The sequence below is a fragment of the Chelonoidis abingdonii genome, chromosome 2 (genome assembly GCF_003597395.2).
Source record: "Chelonoidis abingdonii isolate Lonesome George chromosome 2, CheloAbing_2.0, whole genome shotgun sequence".
NCBI lineage: Eukaryota > Metazoa > Chordata > Testudines > Testudinidae > Chelonoidis > Chelonoidis abingdonii.
Genome location: NC_133770.1, coordinates 86,083,182 through 86,104,455, shown reverse-complemented (window position 1 = coordinate 86,104,455; position 21,274 = coordinate 86,083,182). Strand labels below are relative to the sequence as shown.

At 38.7% G+C, this 21,274-nt stretch overlaps 1 protein-coding gene across 1 annotated transcript; it reads right to left on the bottom strand.

The window, feature by feature from the left end:
• Window positions 1–6,336: 6,336 nt before the first annotated feature.
• KIAA1143 (KIAA1143 ortholog) lies at window positions 6,337–21,230 on the bottom strand. The gene is made up of 3 exons (XM_032762399.2): window positions 21,045–21,230; window positions 17,981–18,131; window positions 6,337–8,485 (listed from the first exon to the last, which is right to left on the bottom strand). Exons 1-3 carry the CDS (start codon window positions 21,150–21,152, stop codon window positions 8,271–8,273), a joined length of 474 nt encoding a protein of 157 aa, XP_032618290.1. The 5' UTR covers window positions 21,153–21,230; the 3' UTR covers window positions 6,337–8,270.
• Between the last annotated feature and the right edge of the window lie 44 nt (window positions 21,231–21,274).

Below are 21,274 nucleotides of genomic sequence, written 5' to 3'. Positions count from 1 at the left end.
CCCCAAATAACAAAACTGTGCAGCTGATTAGAATGATGTTTAATTTATTCTCTATAGATAGATGGTATGTCAGAGGAAAAAGGGAGAGACTGACAACTAAATGATATTTTTGCTACAGTTTTACTGGCCAGAATAAAACAGTATGATTCTTATGCTCCAGTCCCATCTTAACGGTGCAGATCAAATATATATTTCCAAAACAGCTGCTCCATCTCTTCTCCCATTTTTTCTCTATTTAAGCCTGAAGAGAGCATGTCCTAGTTTCACCAAGACAGTTCCTGTTTTGGAGACAATGTCATGCTGTCCCAAGAACTTCTTTGAGGACACATGATGAAATGTCCCAGTTTTCATTTAATCAATCAAAATATTCAGGCTTTTTTTATCACTACAAAATGTTTGTTCAAGACCTATTTCTATATCAATACAAAACATTTTGTAAATCCCTGTTTCATTTTCATCACGTGGCAAGCATCTGTTTTGTGCAAACATTGTTCCAGGCCGAAGCTTGTCCCACATTTGCCCTTCTTCCTTTTAATATATCTGTAGATTTTGTTTAAATTTATTTATTGTTATATCTATATCCTTTGGCTAAGATTTTCAAAAATGACTGGTGATTTTCAGGTCTTAAAAGGCCTTGCCCTCATGAAGAAAAAAGGCATGTTCTTAACTAACATCTTGGTAAAATCTTAGTGAAGACAAGGCAGTTTGTAGTTTTAACATGTTAGTAGGTCAAGGTGAACCCTAGGCTTCCCTGGAGCCTTTAACTTAACCTGTTAACTTGTGTGAAAACTTCAGATTGTCTTGCCTTCATTAAGATTTTACCCTCATGTTAGCTAACTTGAGTTAAGAACACATTTTTTTCTAATGAAGACTCATCCAAAGTGGTGTGATTTTTAGATAGCAGAGGCATGGCCTTTTCTGATAGGAATCATTTTTTCTGTGTTTGTACAAACACCTAGCACAAGCATGACTAAGGCTAAGATTTTGTCCAAGTTATTTTAAAAGTCAAGGACAGGTCACAGGGAATAAACAAAAATTCATGGAAGCCCATGACCTGTCTGTGACTTTTACTAAAAATAATTGTGCCAAAATGGAGAGTGGAGGGTCCAGCACCCACCGCTGCTGCAACTCCACAGTCCCCTCGCCACCCGCAGTGGCTGGGAGCTGCAGGGTCCCCTCGTTGCAGCACTAGCTCAGAGCTCTGGCTGGCAGCTGGGAGATCCCCGGTCCCTCCTGCCCACGGCAGCTCAGAACTCTGGGCCCTCCTGCCATGACTCAGAGCTCCGAGGCTGGCAGCTGTGGGGAGCCTGCTGCAGCTGAAAGCTCTGGGGCCCCCCCTGACAGCTCCAGCCCTGTGGCCCAAGGGCTGAAGCAAAAAATGTCATGGAGGTCTCTGGAAGCCACGGATTCTGTGACTTCCGTGACATAATCATAGCCTTAACCATGACTAGGTCTCCTAGGCACTACAGTAATATAAATAGTGAATAATATGGCCCAAGGTGATTAGTCACTTTTGAAAATCTTGGTCCTCATCTTTTGTTCAGATTGTCTCTTTCCTGAACTCATCCTTCTCTATGTAACCATACCACTTTCACTCTCCCTCCTTTACATGCTTTTGCTCAGAGGTATGCAAAACATCTGCATCTATAATATGATGTTCTTAAATAGCTTCCAGGAAGATCATATGTTCTTTTAAGTATTTTACTGTGCCCTTCAGCCTGCTAATTTCAAAGTTCGTTGTTATGGTGTTGTGTCTAAGGAAGTAACTCGCTTTCATGATATCAAAATTAAAATTGTGCAGTGATCACTGTTACCCAGCGGAGTTTCTACAACAACCTCCTATACTAATTCATGTGTATTACAGAACATAAGACTGTGGCCTAAATTCTCCCTACTATGAATAGCCCTAGTAAACTGGCATTACACTAAGGCAGCGGTTCTCATATTTTTTGTATTGATGACCCCTTTCACACTGGAAGCCCCTGAGCGTGATCCCCCTTATAAATTAAAAATGGGTGGGTAATTTAATTTAACAGGGTCTCAGGGCTGTCAGCTCCATGGTGCTGACTGCTCATGACCTCCATGTAACCACCTTGTGACCCCCCGAGGGGTCAGAGGCCCGTTTGAGAATCCCTGCAATAAGGAATGATGTGGGAGCCAAGGGGGATGGAATCCTTCACCATCAACACTAGAGTGGCAACTGAGCCACTTTACTGTACATGCTCTTTCTTCACATGGAGGGTGAACAGTGCTTAATGCTACTGCTAGCTGTCACTCTAGTTCAGATTACAAGCTGTCCTGATAAACTGATAGAAAGACATGACTGCAGTAAACAGGTACTGAATTGTCCCTTCATGGAAAACCTACAGGAGGAGATTAAGGGGGAGGAAAACTTCACAAATTCAGTCTCATGGAGTTTTCACCAAATTGTTCTATGGGGCAAAGTGCGTGGAGTCAGGATGCCACCAGAAGCCTGGACCCAAGAATTAATTTATCCTTGAGATCCTGAGAGATCACTGCAGCACACTGCCATTCACACAGAGATCTTATTCCTCTATACTAATTCCAGTGCTATTCACAGTACCTAGAACTCTCTTAAAGGGGGGAAATCTACAGCACAGAAAATGTCTTCTTAAAAATGAATATCATCTCAATGTGGGGTTGGAGACAGTAGCATGGTGCTGCAGAGGCAGCTGATATTCCACCCCTTGTGTGTGATCAGTACACAGAGCATCCACTTCATGCATGGTTTTTGGCAGGAGAAAGAGGAACAGGATAGCATGATCAAGGTTCAAATTACTGTATTAACTGGCTTCATTGGAGAATACTTGCTGAGACTGCATATCACACCTCTTGTGCTACACCAAAAGTAATGACTCATTTTCAAGCATTCCGGGTGTCCTTGAAAATGAAATCAGTCTTCTGTAACCATATGAAGCATCACTCTTTCCCTTTTCTGTATTGTATTTTCAACTGAAACAATGACAGTCCTGCTTCACTATAAATCTGCATCTTCTTAACAGGATTATACATTAAAGCACTGTAAATGAAAACAAGTATTGAAGCTTATCAAGAATATTTAAAGCACAGTTAAATACAGGTTTCTGGTGCTCCTGGCACACTCAAAGCACACCCTTCTCCCCACTGTCTACAGCATAAGGTGTTTCCTTTAGGAAATAAAAGCAGCAGAGAATCCTGTGGCACCTTATAGACTAATAGACGTTTTGGAGCATGAGCTTTCGTGGGTGAATACCCACTTTAGGAAGTGTAGCACTGGAATGGGTTACCTAGAGAGGTGGAATCTCCATCCTTAGAGGTTTTTAAGGGCTGGCTTGAGAAAGCCCTGGCTGGGATGATTTAGTTGGTGTTGGTCCTGCTTTGAGCAGAGGGTTGGACTAGATGACCTCCTGAGGTCTCTTCAAACCCTAATATTCTATTAATTCTATGATACAGACACAGTAGGAATAGGATTCTTGTTCTTCTGACTTCCGGTTAGTCCAGTGAAAATCATTTACAAGTCCTTGCTGATTTATTTGGTCTTACTTGGAGATAAAATTAACCTCGAGACAATTTAAATATACAATCAGGAGCAGATTCTTTTGGTAAACGTCCCCACACTGTTACCATTTTCTTTTTTGCTTTGGCACATGTATTTGTATCTGCTTTTAATAAGGCTTGACCAGTCAGCATACTGAGGAGTCTCACTATTTTTTCCATTGTCTCTCTTTTAGACAAAGGTGCTATTCCTTCTGCAGACAGAGCAATCAGCTTCCTTCAAGGCTAGCACGAGGGCTGCTCTGAAATCAACTACTAGGAATTGCTCAAGAAAGGCAAGACAGTTCCAGTTCTGCAACCTGACAGAGAATCACAGACGCCAAAAGTAACTCTCAAACCTAGGTATCTATCATAGTAGTGCTGCTCTTGTCTGCTGGGCTAGTATCAACTTACTGCTTAAATAAGTAGAACTACTAGCATGGTCACCAATGAATGTTTCATTGTCTCAAATGAAGCAAGAAAAGTTCCTGGAGCCTTTATTTAAACATCAAAAACTGAAACCTGTGCGAGATTTCCATATTAAGCAACCTGTCTTAAGAGTCTGCCCAATAATATCCTCAAATAATATAAAGCCTAGCCATTCTATAGCACTTTTCATCCATAGATCTCAATACATCCTATAAAGGAGATAGATACCATATTCCCCCAGAGAAAGATGAAGTGACTCCCTGTCATAGTGCACTCTACTGACCTCTGGATGGCACCTCCTTCTGGTGGTTAACTCTGCTTGGTTCAGCACCCCCTTACTTCTCTTCCATCATCGCAGTTCTTCTCCCACTCATGGAGTCTGCTTTGTGCCTTCCCAAGTCACACTGTGATTTCCCCTTCCAGGGGAGTCTTGCAAAGTCCCTCAGCACAGGCAGTTTGCATGCCTGCTGCCCTGTGTCACTCCCACAGTGACTCAGGCAGTCTTCCCACTCACAGCTCCAGACATACTATGCTGCAATGGATGGTATGGGAACTCAGGCCCACTTTCTATACTAGGTTCCAGTCCAGGGCTCTATAGTGAGCAATTAAGATTTGGGACTTTACAAACCCTACTGCTCTCTTCCTTGGACTACTTCTTCCTGTGCTTCTTTAAGCTTCCCCCCACCATCAGCTTTCCTAGTCAGACCCGTCTCTTAGGCCTATTAGGTAAGCCCTTCCCCATCGGTTCCTATTCCTTTTCTCAGCAGTTCCTATCTCCACTTTCTTCTCCCTTACCTGAAGGAAAGAGATTGCAAACTTCCTCCCTGCCAACCTCCACATGGCCTAAATCTCTTCCCTTTGCAGCTTAATTGGCTGATTGGGCCCACCTGACCCAATTCATCTCTTTCAGGGCTGGTGGGGAGAGTACACCACATCATACTTGCACCAAGTCACCAAGCAGGCCAGTGAGAGAGCCAGGGATTGAGTCCCAGGTCCCATGTGTCATGTTGAGCTAATAGTGTGTATAATTCTCCTGGTGTGTCACATTAAGTGCAGTGAATTCCCATGTTTAATTAGCTATTTTTGTGTGTGTATCATTCACTTTCCACTTAAATATATTCAACTAGTTATATAGTTAGTAGTAGGTGCAATACAAATAATGCAAAGTTCTCCTGCTTGGAATTCTATAGATCTTAGAGTAAAAGAAAGAATTTGGGATTCTACATTTACATTTCCTTTCCCTGATATGTTGCCTCAAGACCAGCATGTACTTTCATTGTTATTTTCTCACTAAACTGGCAAGCCCACTTCAATTTAATTGCATTTTAGTGGCCTTTGCATCTATTACTGTACCAACTGAGTAGGGTATGATGACTCAAAAATACTACTTTATACTTTGAATAAATAACAGTTAAATAGAACTGCTTATTGTGTAGTGAAAGAAATTTGTGAGTTTGAGAAAAATTATTTCACTGTGCCCAAACAACTCATGAGTCTTATTTTGAACATGCAGAATCAGCTGTAAGTTTGTGGGGCTCTTTGTAATTTTTAGGTAAATCCAAATTCCTTCTGATCCCTTGGCAAGCATTTATCTCCTGATAACCATGTCCCTGGAATTGCCTTGCAGCTAATGTGAAGTGTTCAGGCTGTATGAGAAAGATGTAAAGAGTATTTTTAAACTGACAAATAGGTCCAGAAAAGTTTAAATATGCACTGCTGTACTCACAGATTAACTCATTCTTTCAAAGGGGTTTTAGTGAGTTAGAGCAGTGGTTCTCAACCAGGGATACAGGTACCCCTGAGGATACAGAGACGTCTCCCAGGGGGTACATCAACTCATCTAGATATTTCCTGGTTTTACAATAGGCTACATAAAATGCACTAGTGAAGTCAGTACAAACTGAAATTTCATACAATGATATTTATGCTGCTCTATATACTATACACTGAAATGCAAGTACAATATCTATATTCCAATTGCTTTACAGGCAGTCCTTAACTTTATGATGTTCAAAATACGATGAACGGCACTTATGACATTTCTGAATGGATACCCTCATTTGACCTACAACAATTGGTTTTGACTTATGATGCTTGGTCCTGCAATGGAGTATTCTGTGGTTCCAAGTTATGATGTTTCGACTTACAAACGCAATTTTTAGGAACCAATTGTGTTGTAAGTCCAAGGACTGCCTGCATTTTATAATTATATGATAAAAATAGGAAAGTAAGCCAATTTTCAGTAATAGTGTGCTGTGACACTTCTGTATTTCTCTGTCCGATTTTGTAAGCAAATAGTTTTTAAGTGAGATGAAACCTGGGAGTACACAGGACAAATCAAGACTCCTAAAAGAGTACAATAGTCTGGACAGATTGAGAGCCACTGAATTAAAGTATTTATTTTTTCAGTCCAAGAAAATATATGTTGAAATGTTCATGGCAACATGCTGTAGATATTCTAAACAAGATTTTTCATTATGTTTTTCAAAAAACTGGACTCAAATGAGTTTTTGGTGCACATAATTAACTGGTTGCAACACATAACTTACCAACTATTTGCTGTGATTTTCTTTGATATGTTCTAAATATGGGCAGAAATCATATTTAGAAAAATTCAAACCAAATGCATAAATGCACTAGTGACATTCCCATTTACATTACATATATTAGAAAATATTGTTTTGAGATGTCATTGGTACTGGAATCACTGCAGGTGTTGTATGGCAACATAAAATTTCATGATGGCCATATTCACTGATTTAGAGTGTAAATGGCTTCAAATCAGATGGATTAGATAACCATGTCACCTACTGAAATAATATAAATATATCTGACCACTTATAAAACATACACAAAAGATAAAATTCTTTATCACACATTTAATGTTTTAATACCAATATTAACAGAGTTAAACTAAAAATAGCTGTCTCACACAGCAACTTTAGATCAGCTCCTTAATGAAGCTCTGCATTCCCATTCATTTCACATGTCCTGTCACATAACCAAGGGAATGGGTTCCTGGTCTCTTATCCTATAATTCTGCAGCAGTCTTATCATCAGCTCCTGGTCACATATAATTACAGAACATACAATACGTCCAAACAGTTTCAAAGGACATAGTATTTTCAAGAGGATTTTGTTGTTGGAAGCCACATCAGCTCTCAACGTTATCTTGAATCTCAGCAAGTCTTTTTTGTGTAAGACATTTAAGAATAGTGACTTTCACCTGCTGTACGTGACAGTAGAAGAGTTCACAAATTAGATATTGTCCCAGCTACACAACTTCATGACTTATTTTATCTCATACTATAAAATCGGCAGCTTTCCACAACAGTTTCTGCTTACAATGTTTCTACTCTACACAAACAGACTTCTACAGCTTAAAAGTGAAATGAAATATTTTACAAGCTATCTGAGATCCCAAATAATCATGAATACATAGACATAATTACAAAAAAAAAACACTCTGTCTAGTTTTTTTATGCACAGCCCATCACTATGGTATCCAAAATGGACTAAATGGCTTTCCCTACATAATCTCCCAAGTTGCACAGGAAAGAAATCTCTGAACTGTGAAGATCTGATGCAATCACTAAAGATCCAATCCTGTAACTCTTATTCACAGAGTAATTCCACTGAAGCCAGTGCCTGCAGGCTTCATCTACATCAACTGAGGGCAGCAGTCAAAATTCCCATGGCTTTACTAGGTGCTGAGTCAAACACATAAGGACTACAAGACACAGACCCAATTATTCAGCCCATACATATAGGGGGCAGGGGGAGGGGAGGGAGGATTTCAAGCTGTACCTGAATAAAGGTAAAAGATTTTAGCCCCCAAGTCTTTATATTGTTTTGACTGTTATAGGGAGGTCAACTCTAACAGAACAAAAATATACAACTATAAACTCAGGTCTTTGGCCACTCAGTAAACAGAAAAAAAAATAAATGGGGAAATGATTTTTAAATATTTTGTTTGCAAATGTAATAAGTTTTACATGTACACAAATATTTTGCTAATATATGGGATCTTAAACAGCCATTTGTATGGGTTTTATTTTGCACACACATTTAAGTTCTCTTTTAAAAATACAGTCCAAAATACTGTGCATGCAGTACCATCTGAACTGAAAAATTAGGACTTGACTCTCACCTCACACCAGTTCTATATGGTCTTCCTCTGACATCAGTGGATTTACTCCAGAGTAAAAGGAGAAGCAGGCCCTAACTCTCCACCTAAAAGAGGCACCTCATTTTTGCGCTAATGCTTGTAAGGGAAAGTATGCAAAACATAAGAACATGCACAACTCCTAATCATCATTTTCTTCATCATCAAATGAGAGAAGGCTGCTATTTTTAATTTGTTTAGCTGCATTCTGTGGGGGTGCTGAGTCCCTCTTAGTTTTCTTTGATTCTTTTTTCTTCTTACTTGAACTTGCAGTCAGGCCCGAAAATTTCTCTTCTGATGAACGCTTACTTGGCTTCTTGAACACAATTTTTCCATCATCAGGCTCTGGTTCTTCATCTATAAACAAAAGATAAAAGGAAATCTTGATTTTTGTCTATATGATCATACATACTGAACTTCACTTTTCCTCAGCTAAAATCAGCATGAGAAGACCTCTGAAATAAAAAAAAAGAAAAATCACCAAAATAAAGTGTCCCATTTCCTGTTTACTATAAAGTCATCATGGAGTAATTTCCTTGATGCACACACATGGCTGCTCTGTGGAGTGCATCCACATATCTGTTTGACCCATTTCTTGTCCCAAGGTAGCATGGCTTCTGTGGATATTGTCAGAGTTATAAGGAGAAGAGAGAGCATGCTGCAGAACTAGAAACAATCTCTTGCAAACAACCTATATGTAGCTCCATCCACATGCAAAAGTAGAGAGCAACTGTGCCTTTAACTTCTCAGCCTTCATTTCACCCTTTGATGGTGATAGTATATCCTCGGTAATGTCTCATCAAGCTCTCTGAAGAGCTACATATGGTAAATTTATCTTAGTGGCAACGGGTAGATGATGTGCGTATACTTCCATAAACTATGTCCAATTGCTGCTTTGAGATTAAACCCCCCAAATCTTGACATTACTACTTTTGCAAACAACTTCATATGATCTCTTTACTTTATGCATTTACCTACAGTGTATCTGCATGGTCACCACACTGGATCCTGAAAATGTGTGAGGATTAATGAATTCTACTCATCTACCTGTGCTAACGAAGATAAGAATTTGAAATGAAAGAGATATTCTGGGATTACCAAAATAGAGAGAACAACTGCTGCATGAATGTACCATCTTGTTATGATAAATGTAAAACCACCGTTATGAATCAGAAGCAAAGCTTCATGCTGCAGTGGCTTACAACTGAAACGATTTATAGACAAAAGAACATTCATGAATCAGAGATTCTGCTGTGCACATTTTTCTTAAGTACAATAATTTGTTTTAAAATCAATTGTGCAATAGAAACTTCCTGATGACATGACATAGCAGTGTTTGACAAGGTTGTGGTTTATTGATCCCCATTTAATAACGTACTCTGTGCCCTTTTACCGCTATTATCTTGAGGTTTGTTATAGAGAGGAGGTGCACTGTAACTTTTCAGTTACAGAAAGCCTTGTGAAATCTTATTTGAAACTGACCGAGATCGTTTAAAGTGCATGCTAAGGCTGTATAAACAATGTAACAGAGTTTATATTATATTAACACTTTTAGGATCCAAATAACTCAGATATGCATCCACAGAGCAGGTCAGAAACACCACTATTTTAGTAATTTATGAGTAATAGAGGAAACATCACCTAAAAAAACCCCCAAAACACTCTCACCTTAACAAATCTTCTCCAGGAGCAAACATAACCTTTAAAGGACTAGGAGTTCCAATCCTGCCAATGACTTATACTGGAGCAGGTATTACAGGCATAATACTGTTCACAAAATGAATCAACTCAGCAGCTTCTTGGTTTTGGAAGAAGAGTAAACTTGTGCACTGTAAAATGTAATGGTGGTTCCCATTAATAAAAATTATGGCCAAAGAAAAGCCCTCCAGTAACTTAATATCAAAAGTAAATGTGAATAAGATATGATTTTTATAGTAATATAAGCATGTTTATTAGCAGGCCTATTTTGAATTATACATACGATGAGTTTGTTGTTCATGCATCCTATTGTTTATTAATTTGTCCTGTATTTAATACACAAAAATAAACTTAAGAAGCGTTCATTCTTTGGCTCTGGAATGGATGGAAAAGATTTGTTAGGTTTTCACCAAAAATATACCCCATCCTTGACTACCAAAAATATCATCACATTCAAATACTGATACAAGAGACTTAAAAACATTTGCGATGCCCCACCTCTCTATTTTTTAGATTTTGCTCTCAGATGTTTAATAATTAAACAAAAAAATACTCAAAGGGAATTGTATTTGTCAAATATTGAGCTTTAGTCTATTTGGAAAAACAGCTTTGGTTTAACAAGATCGTCTATTTCTGTGGCATGTGACCAAAAAACCCCCACCACACTTATACACCTGATTAACTTATACATGTGAGTACACTCAATTACCAAGTATAAAAGTTCTTGTAGGATCCAGGCCTCTATGCATACCACCATCAATATATGTCAATTCAGTTTTGGGAATAGGATTCACTAATAAATTGCTGCTGCAAAAGCAAAGGAGCAGCACAAAATCTGCTTTGCTCAGTCCTACAAACACAGTGATTACTGCATTTCTGTGGAGTGACAGGTTTTGTTTTTTTTTAAATAAGAACCAATAATTTGTCCGTCATAATATAAACAACAGTTTAATCAAATCAAGTCTGGAACTAAAAAGCCTTGAGAGTTTTTCTGGTCACTACATTTCTTCACTGTATTCTGTGTGCACAAGTTGGCAGAATAAGTTTTAGCACATAGCCTAATCCAGAGACTGAACACAAAGGAATGAAGTGAATGTACATGATAAGGATAGGGTTGTGGAGGGACAACTCTATGAGCTTTTTTTTTTTTTTTTTTTTTTTTTTTTAAGTGGCTGAATAGTATCTCACTTGAAAGCTTGCATCTCTCACCAACAACAGATATTACCTCACCCACCTTGTCTGACTACTTAATAACATCATTCAAGGAGTCAGCATAAACTACATATGACAGTTTCAGTCTGTCTAGTTCCCAATGGGGAAATTCTAGAAGAATAAACATAGCAAAGGTATGTGGTCTAGTACAGAAGCATGGTGGGTCAGAAGTTCCATGTTCTATAACTAGATCTTCTTTCTGTTGACCTGGTGTGTGACCTGGGACAAGCCAATTCACCTCTCTGTTACCCCATGTGTAAAGTGGAGAAACTGGTCAGAGGTCTTTGTAACCTGCTTTGGGGTCTTTATAAGGAAGGGTATGCTAGAGAAAGGGCAAAGGTTCAGGCCAACAGCAACATTGTAATTTCCTTAGCATTGGCTTTCAAGGACTGAATACTGTTTATGGAGTATTCAGAAGTAGCTGGATAGATTTTAGATTTCTGCCTGGAAAGACATTATTAAGTTTTTATTAGATGTTCAAGGACACTCCTTCCAGCAGGAGAAAAAAAAAAGATCAATTTCAGGCAGCCCTATATATTCTCACTTAAAATATGTCAGTAATGTTAGACAGAGGGAATGAATCAGGTGAGGAAATATGGCAAATATGGTCTTACCTAAGAAATCTGTGGAAAGAGTGAACAGGAAAATGAGATCCTAAATCAAATCTATCTAAAATGCTTAAGGAAAGCAGTGTTGATCTGTTAACGTCTGCCAAGAATGCCTTCTTTCAGCTAGTAATAAACTTCATCTCATCCTTTCTCAGATTATATTGGACTGATTAGTCTTTCTTGCCTTTTATATTTGTGTTGATGACCTCCAAAAATTGATAAAAATGCATCCTGGAAAAGGTCAGTGAAAAACTTAAAGACTCAACCTCAGCGTTGGAAGTTCTTAAACCAAAACCCGATAAAAGCCAACACCAGGACTACAAATCAGGGAAAGTGGGATTTCTGACAATGTACTGAAAGAGTTGAAGACAGCAGAAAAGTGAGCAGACAAGCAAATGTAAGAATGCAAAATATAATGTAAAGCATTACTTATGAAAACAAGGACTAAACTGCATTAACAGGCTCTTTTTAAAGCACTGTATGACCTTAGCCATAGTTTATTTTACCTGGATCCCAAATTCATATTTTGAAAGATTAAGAGGACTACATTCAAAAACTGCTCTAAAATTCTAACTTTTTTTTTTTTTTTTAAAGTCACCTTCTAAAAAATGCGGATTGCCTTTTTGTTACAAGTCACACCTTACAAGATAACTATAACAAAGAATGAGGTCAGAGTGGAAAGTAGCATTTTTCTCTAGTTTGCTTACTTTTTGTTTGATAGCAACTTATGTAATCAGTTTTCCTGTAAAGTCAGTCAATTTCTATTTACATGGGTCAGTCACACAGCAACAGAAGACACAAACGCCAGAAAAAGCTCACAGGGGCTCGAGATCACATGTAATACATAAAACTCTTATAAATATGATTGGACATCAAGTTGTAAGTGTCCCTTTAATGAGAATGACTAAAGAGGTTTTGTAGCATTGATGAATTTCTCAATGGTTGCATACTCTGGAGGTTTGGATACAACTGTTTTATAACTGATTAATATACTCTTATCACAGAGCTTTCTCACTTAGCCCAAAAGTACTCTTCAGCTTTCTCCCTCCATCTCCATACCTGCCTCACTAACCATTTATTACAGGAATTCTCCAAACCACTGTTTTTAACTATGTGATATTTGATGTTCCTCACATAATCAGCCTCATTCATTTAAGGAGGTAATCTAAAGGAAGTGAAATGTTATTGCAAACTTTTGATGTACTTTTGGAAGTCAAAATTGACATTTAATACAAAAAGTTTTAGAAATAGCTAAACTCAAGGCCACTTACTAAGGCTATAGACTGGCTAACCAGCAGCTTGACCTCTAGAAGTGCTAAAATAGCTCCTTCAGACAAGAAAGGAGTTCTCTGACGCACCCACAAGAGATCAGGCAGAATTCCCTCCCACCCCCGCCCCCAAGCAAAATGGACAAGCCTGGAATAATATTAAGAGACTTCAAATGAGTAAGGACACATGCTTCTAAGTTTTGGTCCTCCGCATATATCAGAATGTCCCAGAGACCAGATGAACTAGAAAAGCACCAGAAAAATAAATTCTAGCGCAGGAGTAAGCAACCTTTGGCAGGTGTGCCAAAGGCAGCACGCAAGCTGATTTACAGTGGCAGTCACACTGCCCGGGTCCTGGCTACCGATCCGGTGGGCTCTGTATTTTATTTAAATTTTAAATGAAGCTTCTTAAACATTTTAAAAACCTTATTTACTTTACATACAACAATAGTTAAGTTCTAAATTATAGACTTACAGAAAGAGACCTTCTAAAAACGTTAAAATGTATTACAGGCACACAAAACCTTAAATTAGAGTGATTACACGAAGACTCAGCACATCACTTCTGAAAGGTTGCAAACCCCTGTTCTAGAGATTATAATGAATGCAGGGACAAGGTATCTTGTATCAATTACCATTTTTACTTTTCTGCAATCTTATTTTTCATGGAACCATTTTTATTACCATTGACCCTACAATAATTCTTTTCAGAATGCTGCATGAAAGAAAATTTAAGCAAAAAGATTGTTGGTAAATAAATAGCAACTTTTTAAAAACCTCTAGCAAGTCCTCCACAGATAAAATGATTTCAGTAGAGAAGATTATGTATAAAGGTTAATCATAGCTAAAGTGCTCACCATGACTGTATTTCCAAAAAGCCAATGTAAGAGCATTACTAAATTTTGCTCTGCCTCGGAAGGAGGCTAAGTGAAGCGAGAACATTAAATCAGCTATTTTTTCCAGATTAATGCAAGAGTATAGTTCATCAGTTTCAGAAAAAGCCAGTCACAGGGAGGATTGTGGCTTGAAATAAAAGATACAGTCATGTCAAACTGGTTAGTGAACAAAGCTGTATAGGAAGGAATGTAAATGAGGTTTAGAAAATCCCAGAATAATATCCCAATCTGATGTCTGTGGGCAGGGACCTTTGGAATGAAGAATCACTGTGGCCATATTAAACGAGAAGGCAGAACGTCAAACCTGGATATTTTAGGTACTTTTGAATACTTTCAACAATACCCTGAGTGTAAATCAGCCCCCATCTACATCTGGTTGTTGGGCACAAGTTGCTTGGAACCTGTTTGCCTTTCTTCTGATCCTGATATGGTAAAATGGAATGTTAATTCTGGCATTTTCTTCCTCCATCTCCATTCAGTCTTCATATGAATACAAGTGAATGTGAATACACAATTATAATTACATTCATTCCACTGTCAACTCAGAGGTTGACAACTTCAAAAATAAAAAGTAAGAAATTACTCTACAATCTTTTCATGATACTTGGCTATTTTTAAACATGAAAAGTAACTGGCAAAAACCACAAACACAATATTCAAAACCTCTAATAAAGAGTGGAGCTAGCCAGCTGAACCTACCAATGGTTAACAGAGACCTGAGTTTGAATCCCTGTAACTGGAAATGAGGTTGGCAGGGTAAAGATGATCAAAGAGAGCTGCAGTGCCATCACACCACAGCCATCTACACAGCAGTAGAAACTTTCACATGTGGCCCTTTCACAGCAGAAATCTCCTAGCATTTGCTTCTGTGCTAACACTTGCGTTGTTTGCTCCCACCGTTAACACAAGACAACAGAACAAAGGCAGAAGATGAACCCATTGATATTAACTTCATTGGCATTCAAGCAAAGCATCAGCAGCCTAAGACAATGCAATGTCTAGGCAAGAGAACAACAGTTATCACAGTGAAGTGTCTCAGAGCCCCTGATTGTAACAAGTACGTGGCCCCTTGCAACAGTGGTGCTAAAGCCAAAGTTGCTACTATTGGCCATATCACAAAAATCTACACAATTTGCCAAAACTAACAGCCATTACTCAAAAGGCTTAGGACTGAAGATAAATGCAGAGATGCTAAAGCTCAGGACTAAGCTACACTGGCAAAACTGTACAGGTGCGTTGCATATCATCTCACTCACTCTATTTATGAAAGATATTACTTTTATTCCACACAGATTATTATTCTACCCAATAGAGCAGATCAGTTCAGATTTTTTTTTTTTTAAATAGTGTGGACCACCTCCCTTTCCATATATGATTGTGCAGACCGCTTCTCCTCCACAGTGATTAACTGAGATTCCTGTGGCTGCTATATGAATTGTTTACATGGAAAAGTAATACCTGAAAAACCATTTAATGTATTTTTCACAGTGGTTGAGGTTTTTGACTTGCTGGAAAAAAAAAAATCCACTGATCTGAAGAACCCCTGAAACCTTTACAAAATGAAACACAAAGCACATTATGCTTGAGTAACAAATATCTTTATAAATAAGCATAAACCTGTTCACACAGTCTTAGAAATGAAGAGTTTGCAATTCTGTAAATAGAGTTCTCCCCCCGCCTCCAGTCTACTAACTGATACGACCTATCATTTTTTTGGATTTTCTTTTTAATAGAGATAAGCAGCAAATAATGTTTTCCCAAGTTAAGTACTTAGCCTGTTATGAAGATCAGACCAACATAATCCTGAAGCTCTACTAATAAAAAAAACTTTCATTGCTTTACTGGCTGGACAGGAATGAAAAATCTTTTAAAAACTGACGGAATTCTGGATTAAATTGTCTTCTCTTCTGTAATTTTACTTCTATAATTTCCCACAATTTTGCTGCAAATAACTATGACACACCCTCCTTCACAAGCACAAATTTTGACTACAAAAACTGTATCTTCTATTTAAATGCTAGAAAAGAAAGAAGGAACTCAAGATTTCATTCCAGCAGCTACATTTCAGTTTTTCTGTTTTGGGCTCATTTTTTAGCCTTTGTATTAGAGGGGAGGGAGGAAGAAAACATACTGGAAAAACAGGCACAAATTCCTAGCTTTTCTGGATCATTTCCCTCCCCGCCCCCCCCTTGGGCAGTTCAAGTTCTTGGTTAAGAGATTTCTACTCAGATAGCAATGTCATCATCTGGTAAACCGTCAAAGCTTCCAAAACCTCCTTCAATTCCTTTTGTAAGTTTAGAACTTCTCAAAATAGTCGCTTGTTGGGTAACTGCATGCTATGTGTGAACAAGTCCTTTTCATGCTCTCTTCTAGTTTCAGTTTACTTAGTAAAGCCACAAACTTTGAGAGTTCCATCATCATCTGTGAAGCTGAGGCATCACTTAAAAAAACAAAACAAAAAAAACCAAACCAAAACCAAACACACACACACACACCACGAAGCAGCTATCATTGTGAAGGAATGTCTGAACTTCCACAGTGTGTTTTAGAAATGTGTTCAGGGTTGACAATGTTTGAATATTATTCTGAACACCCATATAATCAACCTTCTAAGAAAACTTCTCCCATTAAATTATTTCATTTCATAATACTTACATTGTCCAATAAATTAGAGAGACCTCCCCATTGTCATTTTCTTCTTTGCATTCCTGAATGGCTTTTTCAACAACTTGGATACAATTTTCTATAGTTGTCTTTACAGACATAGAATCAAAAGCAGCATTAAGTATGAACATATTTTCCTGTACTTGTTTGTTGCCATTACGGAATGATTTCTCATGTTCAACCAACAAGCATGCATTTGAGGCACTGGATTCCTTTAGTTCCTCCTTTAATTTTCCACTATTTTATCGCTTGCAGCATCTTGTAGTGTACATGAGTTAAGATCTGTCTGGAGGAGTATATTTAGGGTGAAATTAGATTGCTCATTTGAGCTATATTCAAAATAAAGTTTGGGTCACAGATTACAATTTTCTTATTAAATTCAAATCTGCCTCTTGGTTTATTCTAAAAAACGGAACATCTGATCTTAAGCAGTCTGAAGAAAATGATTTTCTGTACTCTGGGAGGAGAACAAGTCTATCTTGTCAGACAACTCTTGTCAAGGTTTACATTTTACTAAAGAAGAATTTTATTTTATTTACTTCAATATATTCAATTGCTTGTTTGCTCCCTCTTCTTTCAATTTTAAGCCTGTTGAATGGATAATTCATTCAGATACTTGTTAGTAACTATACATTAAATTACCAATATATAGTACTGATCAGCTTTCATGTTTCCTGGTGTTAGAAAGAGAAACTAGCACCAGGTGAATTCAACATTGTGGAAGTTGAAAAAGATGACGAACCACCCAGTTCTATAGAGAACCATGCAAACAGATGTCCTGCCTATCTCCAGAAGCCTCTAGATTCTAACAACCCAAATCCCACTAGCAGTTCAAATCTGCACCAATGACAGTTGATTACACGTACTAGCTATGTCCTTCTTTTCTATCACCTATAACTCTATTGAGACCTCTTCCTTTCTAGGCTTCTAGAGAGTTCTGTAATTTTCTTACTGTTTCTTGTAAGTTTAACAGGCATAACAAGTGATACACTCATCACTTCTTTTTTAGCACTGTAGGATAGTTAAGTTTTATTCACAGTTTTAAATTAGACCCTAATGTTTTGAGGATCATATATTTTAAAGTTTCGTCTATGTTCATTTAAATACATCAGAATGGCACTGAAGTTGAAAAAATGTTAAACCAAACACTACTGAGCTTGTTATTCATTAAGGAAAGGGGAGAGGGAACCAAAAATGACTTTCACAAAACAATGGTATTTTTTAGCTTATTGCTAATTCACAGCTGGAACCACAGAGCCAGGATCATGTAACTAGTCCGGTCTCTGGAGATCATAGGCAAGTGCTATGTGAACTACAGAGCTCAGGCTGGGAACCACTGGAGCAATTTATTTAAATGAAGAATTGTGAATGAGAGATAATAGGAAACTGTAGAAAATTAATCTTACTTCTGTAAGCCTGTTCCTTTACTTGCTTACTGTCTCTTTGTTTTGGGCTATATAAAACAAAAGATTAATATTCTAAAATTCATTAGGTCTTAGTACTTACCTGATTTTGAAGCATCTTTGATCTCCTGTTTAATTTTCATCACTTCTTCGGGGGTCAGGTCCCCTTTTTTCAGTACCACCACTTGGGGTTGTTCATCCTCTTTGTCACTGCCACTCTCACAATCTTCCTCAGGAGCTGGGAGCTGCTCTCTCTAGATGAGAGACAGAAATAAAAGCAACTCTGATCATCACATCAAATCAACTCTTGTGGTAAGGTCAGTTAGGAGAGCTATTTGGCCATCAGTGTCAACCTCTCTCAACAGGGACTGCCCAAATAGCCCAAAGTTATAGTCAAATCATCCAAGAGAACAGGACACACACTAATCAGCCTGACATCATGCTAAGAACCACATTACTTACCTTTCAATTATGTAGCACATCATCACAGAAGTATTTATGTTAATATTTGATTTAAAAAAAAACAACGAAAAACATTATTGTAACATTTTGCCCTTTTCCATTATTTTTAATACCCTCTTAAGACCTAACGAGATTCCTTTCCATAGCAATACTTTCCATTTTCTATTGAGCAAACATTAACATTTTCAGTTAGCCGTGTTGATCAGAGTTTATCTCCCCCCTTTGGTTGCTTATTTTTTTAGAATAATCGGTAATATCAGTCTTTACAACAGCAAAGCTCCAGAAAAAGCTCTTTTTGGTTAACATGCTCCCTCTGCTGGCAAATTCTGCAAAAGCAGACTACAGCAAATCAGGTCGGGTAGCAGCTTTTTTAATATTATAACACAAAAATGACAATACTGTTTTTTTAAATATTGCTTAGAAGCTAAAGAAGAAAACTATCAACTTTTTTATATAAAATTATTTTTCTTTCTGTTAAAAGTAACATCTCAGATTACTATTCTTCTCTAATCATTCAGTATGAAGAAATATCTTCCTAGTTTGTTTACTTTAGGTCTTATCCTGTGCTACTAAAGTAAAATGGAGTTTTTTCATTAACTTTAATATTAGTAGGATCAGGCTCTTTATGCATTTGACAGCACTTTAGGCACACACAGTATCCCTATGTGTGTTTAAAGAACATCAGCAGGGATTTCAGGTCAGGTATAGTATCTGAAATAACTTTATAACTGGCCAGTCAAATACTTTAGGAGGCTGACTCAGTTTGGCCAGGTTACTTCCTTTCTGCTCTTCCCTCAAGGTTCATTTGGGCCAAAACTCATGCACCTAGGAGCCAGGTGTTACTACTGAAGGTCATTAGCAATCAGAAGCTGGAAGAGTCTGAGCTGCAATCTTTTAGCCCACTAAGGTAACAGGAAATTGTATATAATGGATAAAGAGGCAAACAGAAGTGAGAGTGCAAGTACTGTATTGGTTACTAGCCTTGAGTCTAGGTGTTAGTGATGACAACTTTGCTGTGTGTTGTTGTTTTTTTATTACTGTTCTAGTCTTTTCCTAAAAATCTGGAGCAGAGTAGAATATATGAGATGCTCTACAGACAGTCATTTTATTCTGTTTTTACAGTGGCCTAGAACAATAAGTCCATAACTAAGATTTCTAAGTGCTATAATACAAATGCTAAATAATATTCACTCAGTTAACTAGAGCACTGGTGCGATACTTACAAGCTAGTGCCTGATCAGCTCCTTAGATGCAATTAACTCAGTTTTTCACTTGTCTACCTTTAAAGATGACAGTACCACTATAAGTAAAAATTACTCAAGTCCTCACTTTAAACAGGATAGATTCTGGAAAACACAGTAAGGGGAGAGAGAGAAGCAGCTCATTTGGGGCTAGATTCTTTTCCCCTTGAACAGGATAGAAAAACAGAGGAAGAGGACCATTTTTGTTTTAAGAAGTACAGAGAGTGTGTGTTATAAGCTTCAGGGCAGTTTGGAAAGCTGCTTTAAATTATGCACACACTTTTTAAAATAACAGTATTAATTGACAGCACTTACTTGAAACAGTGAGTTAAAAGTAATTTCACATTTAAAAATCTTATTCAAGTTAATATTTAAAATCAAATTTACACAAGTGAAGAAGGAAGGTACTGTCCATCTGGGGTCAGGCTTCAGTTATGAGGGATTTCAAGTGCCAGTTACAAATTAATAAGATATATACATAGTACATAACCAGCATAGACCCAGATTAGGGTGTGGGAGTTTTTGAAATGTCAGTGAATAAGTGATCTCAGGTATGCCACCCACAGAATGAATTTAGAGTCCAAGCCAACATCTGCCTGTGTCCCTCTTGCCCACTTGTGATTTTCTAGGCAGTTTCCCATTTTAAAAGCCATTTTACTCATCTCTGCTCTTGTGTGAGCAACCCACACAAATAAATAGGAGTAACTGACTCTGTAAGGGGAATAGTGAAACTGACTACACAGAGTGTTAATGCACAATGTAAACAAATGAAAAACGGGGAAAATGATTAAGAAAAATGATCTTAGGAATTGCCTAACAGAAATGTTAACTGATTTAAGTTGAGTGTCCCTTTAAAAACTCCCTATTACACATCTTAGGGCTTGAAGGTTACCAGTTTCAGTTGATTTTTTTAAAGGACTTTATTCACTTGCTCAGTGCAACTGGCTGTTGATGCAAGAGGGGAAAGGACAGCCCTGGTGACAGCCCTTGCTTCTGAAATAAACCTTGATCTCAACTGGTTTCCCGGGGCCTCCTACTTCTGAGGGGAGCTCGCTCGCTTCGATCTAACGTGACGGGATCTTGCCCTAGAGCAGCGCAGGGCTGGCAGCAGACCATGGGGTCAGGTCCTTAAGGACACATGTCAACAGGGGCTGAGGAGACACTTCTCCCTACTGAGTGGGGAGCCCTGCGCAGCTGCTCCCGACACCTCTGCCCAGGCCGCGGCGGGGGCCGGCTCCGGTCACACACGGGGCAACAGGACTCTGGCTTTGCGAACGCCCGGCTCGGGGCGGGGCGCTCAGTCTCCTCCGCGGCCCGGGGCGGGGAGGGGGTTGGGGCAGCTCCCAGCGGACGGGGGGAGACGGCTATACTCTCCCGGGGCTCACCTGGTCTCCAGGGAGCCCATCCCCGGGTCTCGGCAGCGGGGCGGGCTGTGACCGGGCCCCCCGAGGAGCAGCTTATTACCTTGGTCTCCACCGTGGGCCCCTCCCGATACCCAACCTGCCTCTTGAGGCGGCTCAGGAAGGCGGGCTCGGCCGGCGGCACGTACGAGACCTGCGTCTTTTTGCTCATGGCTGCCAGAGGAACAGGCGGCAGCGGCGGCGAGAGCAACGACGCACTTCCGCCCGAGCGGCAGACGCGACACTTGCCAGCGTCACGTGACAGGGGCTGGCTGTACAGACACATACATACAC

Bases quoted from the DNA above. Each gene is read 5' to 3' on its own strand.
- KIAA1143 (XM_032762399.2), bottom strand. From the start codon at position 21,152: ATGAGCAAAAAGACGCAGGTCTCGTACGTGCCGCCGGCCGAGCCCGCC. The intron at 18,132-21,044 runs GTAATAAGCTGC...TCTCTCATCTAG, and splicing joins GGCCCACGGTGGAGACCAAG to AGAGAGCAGCTCCCAGCTCC. The intron at 8,486-17,980 runs GTAAGTACTAAG...TTTTGTTTATAG, and splicing joins CAAAGATGCTTCAAAATCAG to ATGAAGAACCAGAGCCTGAT.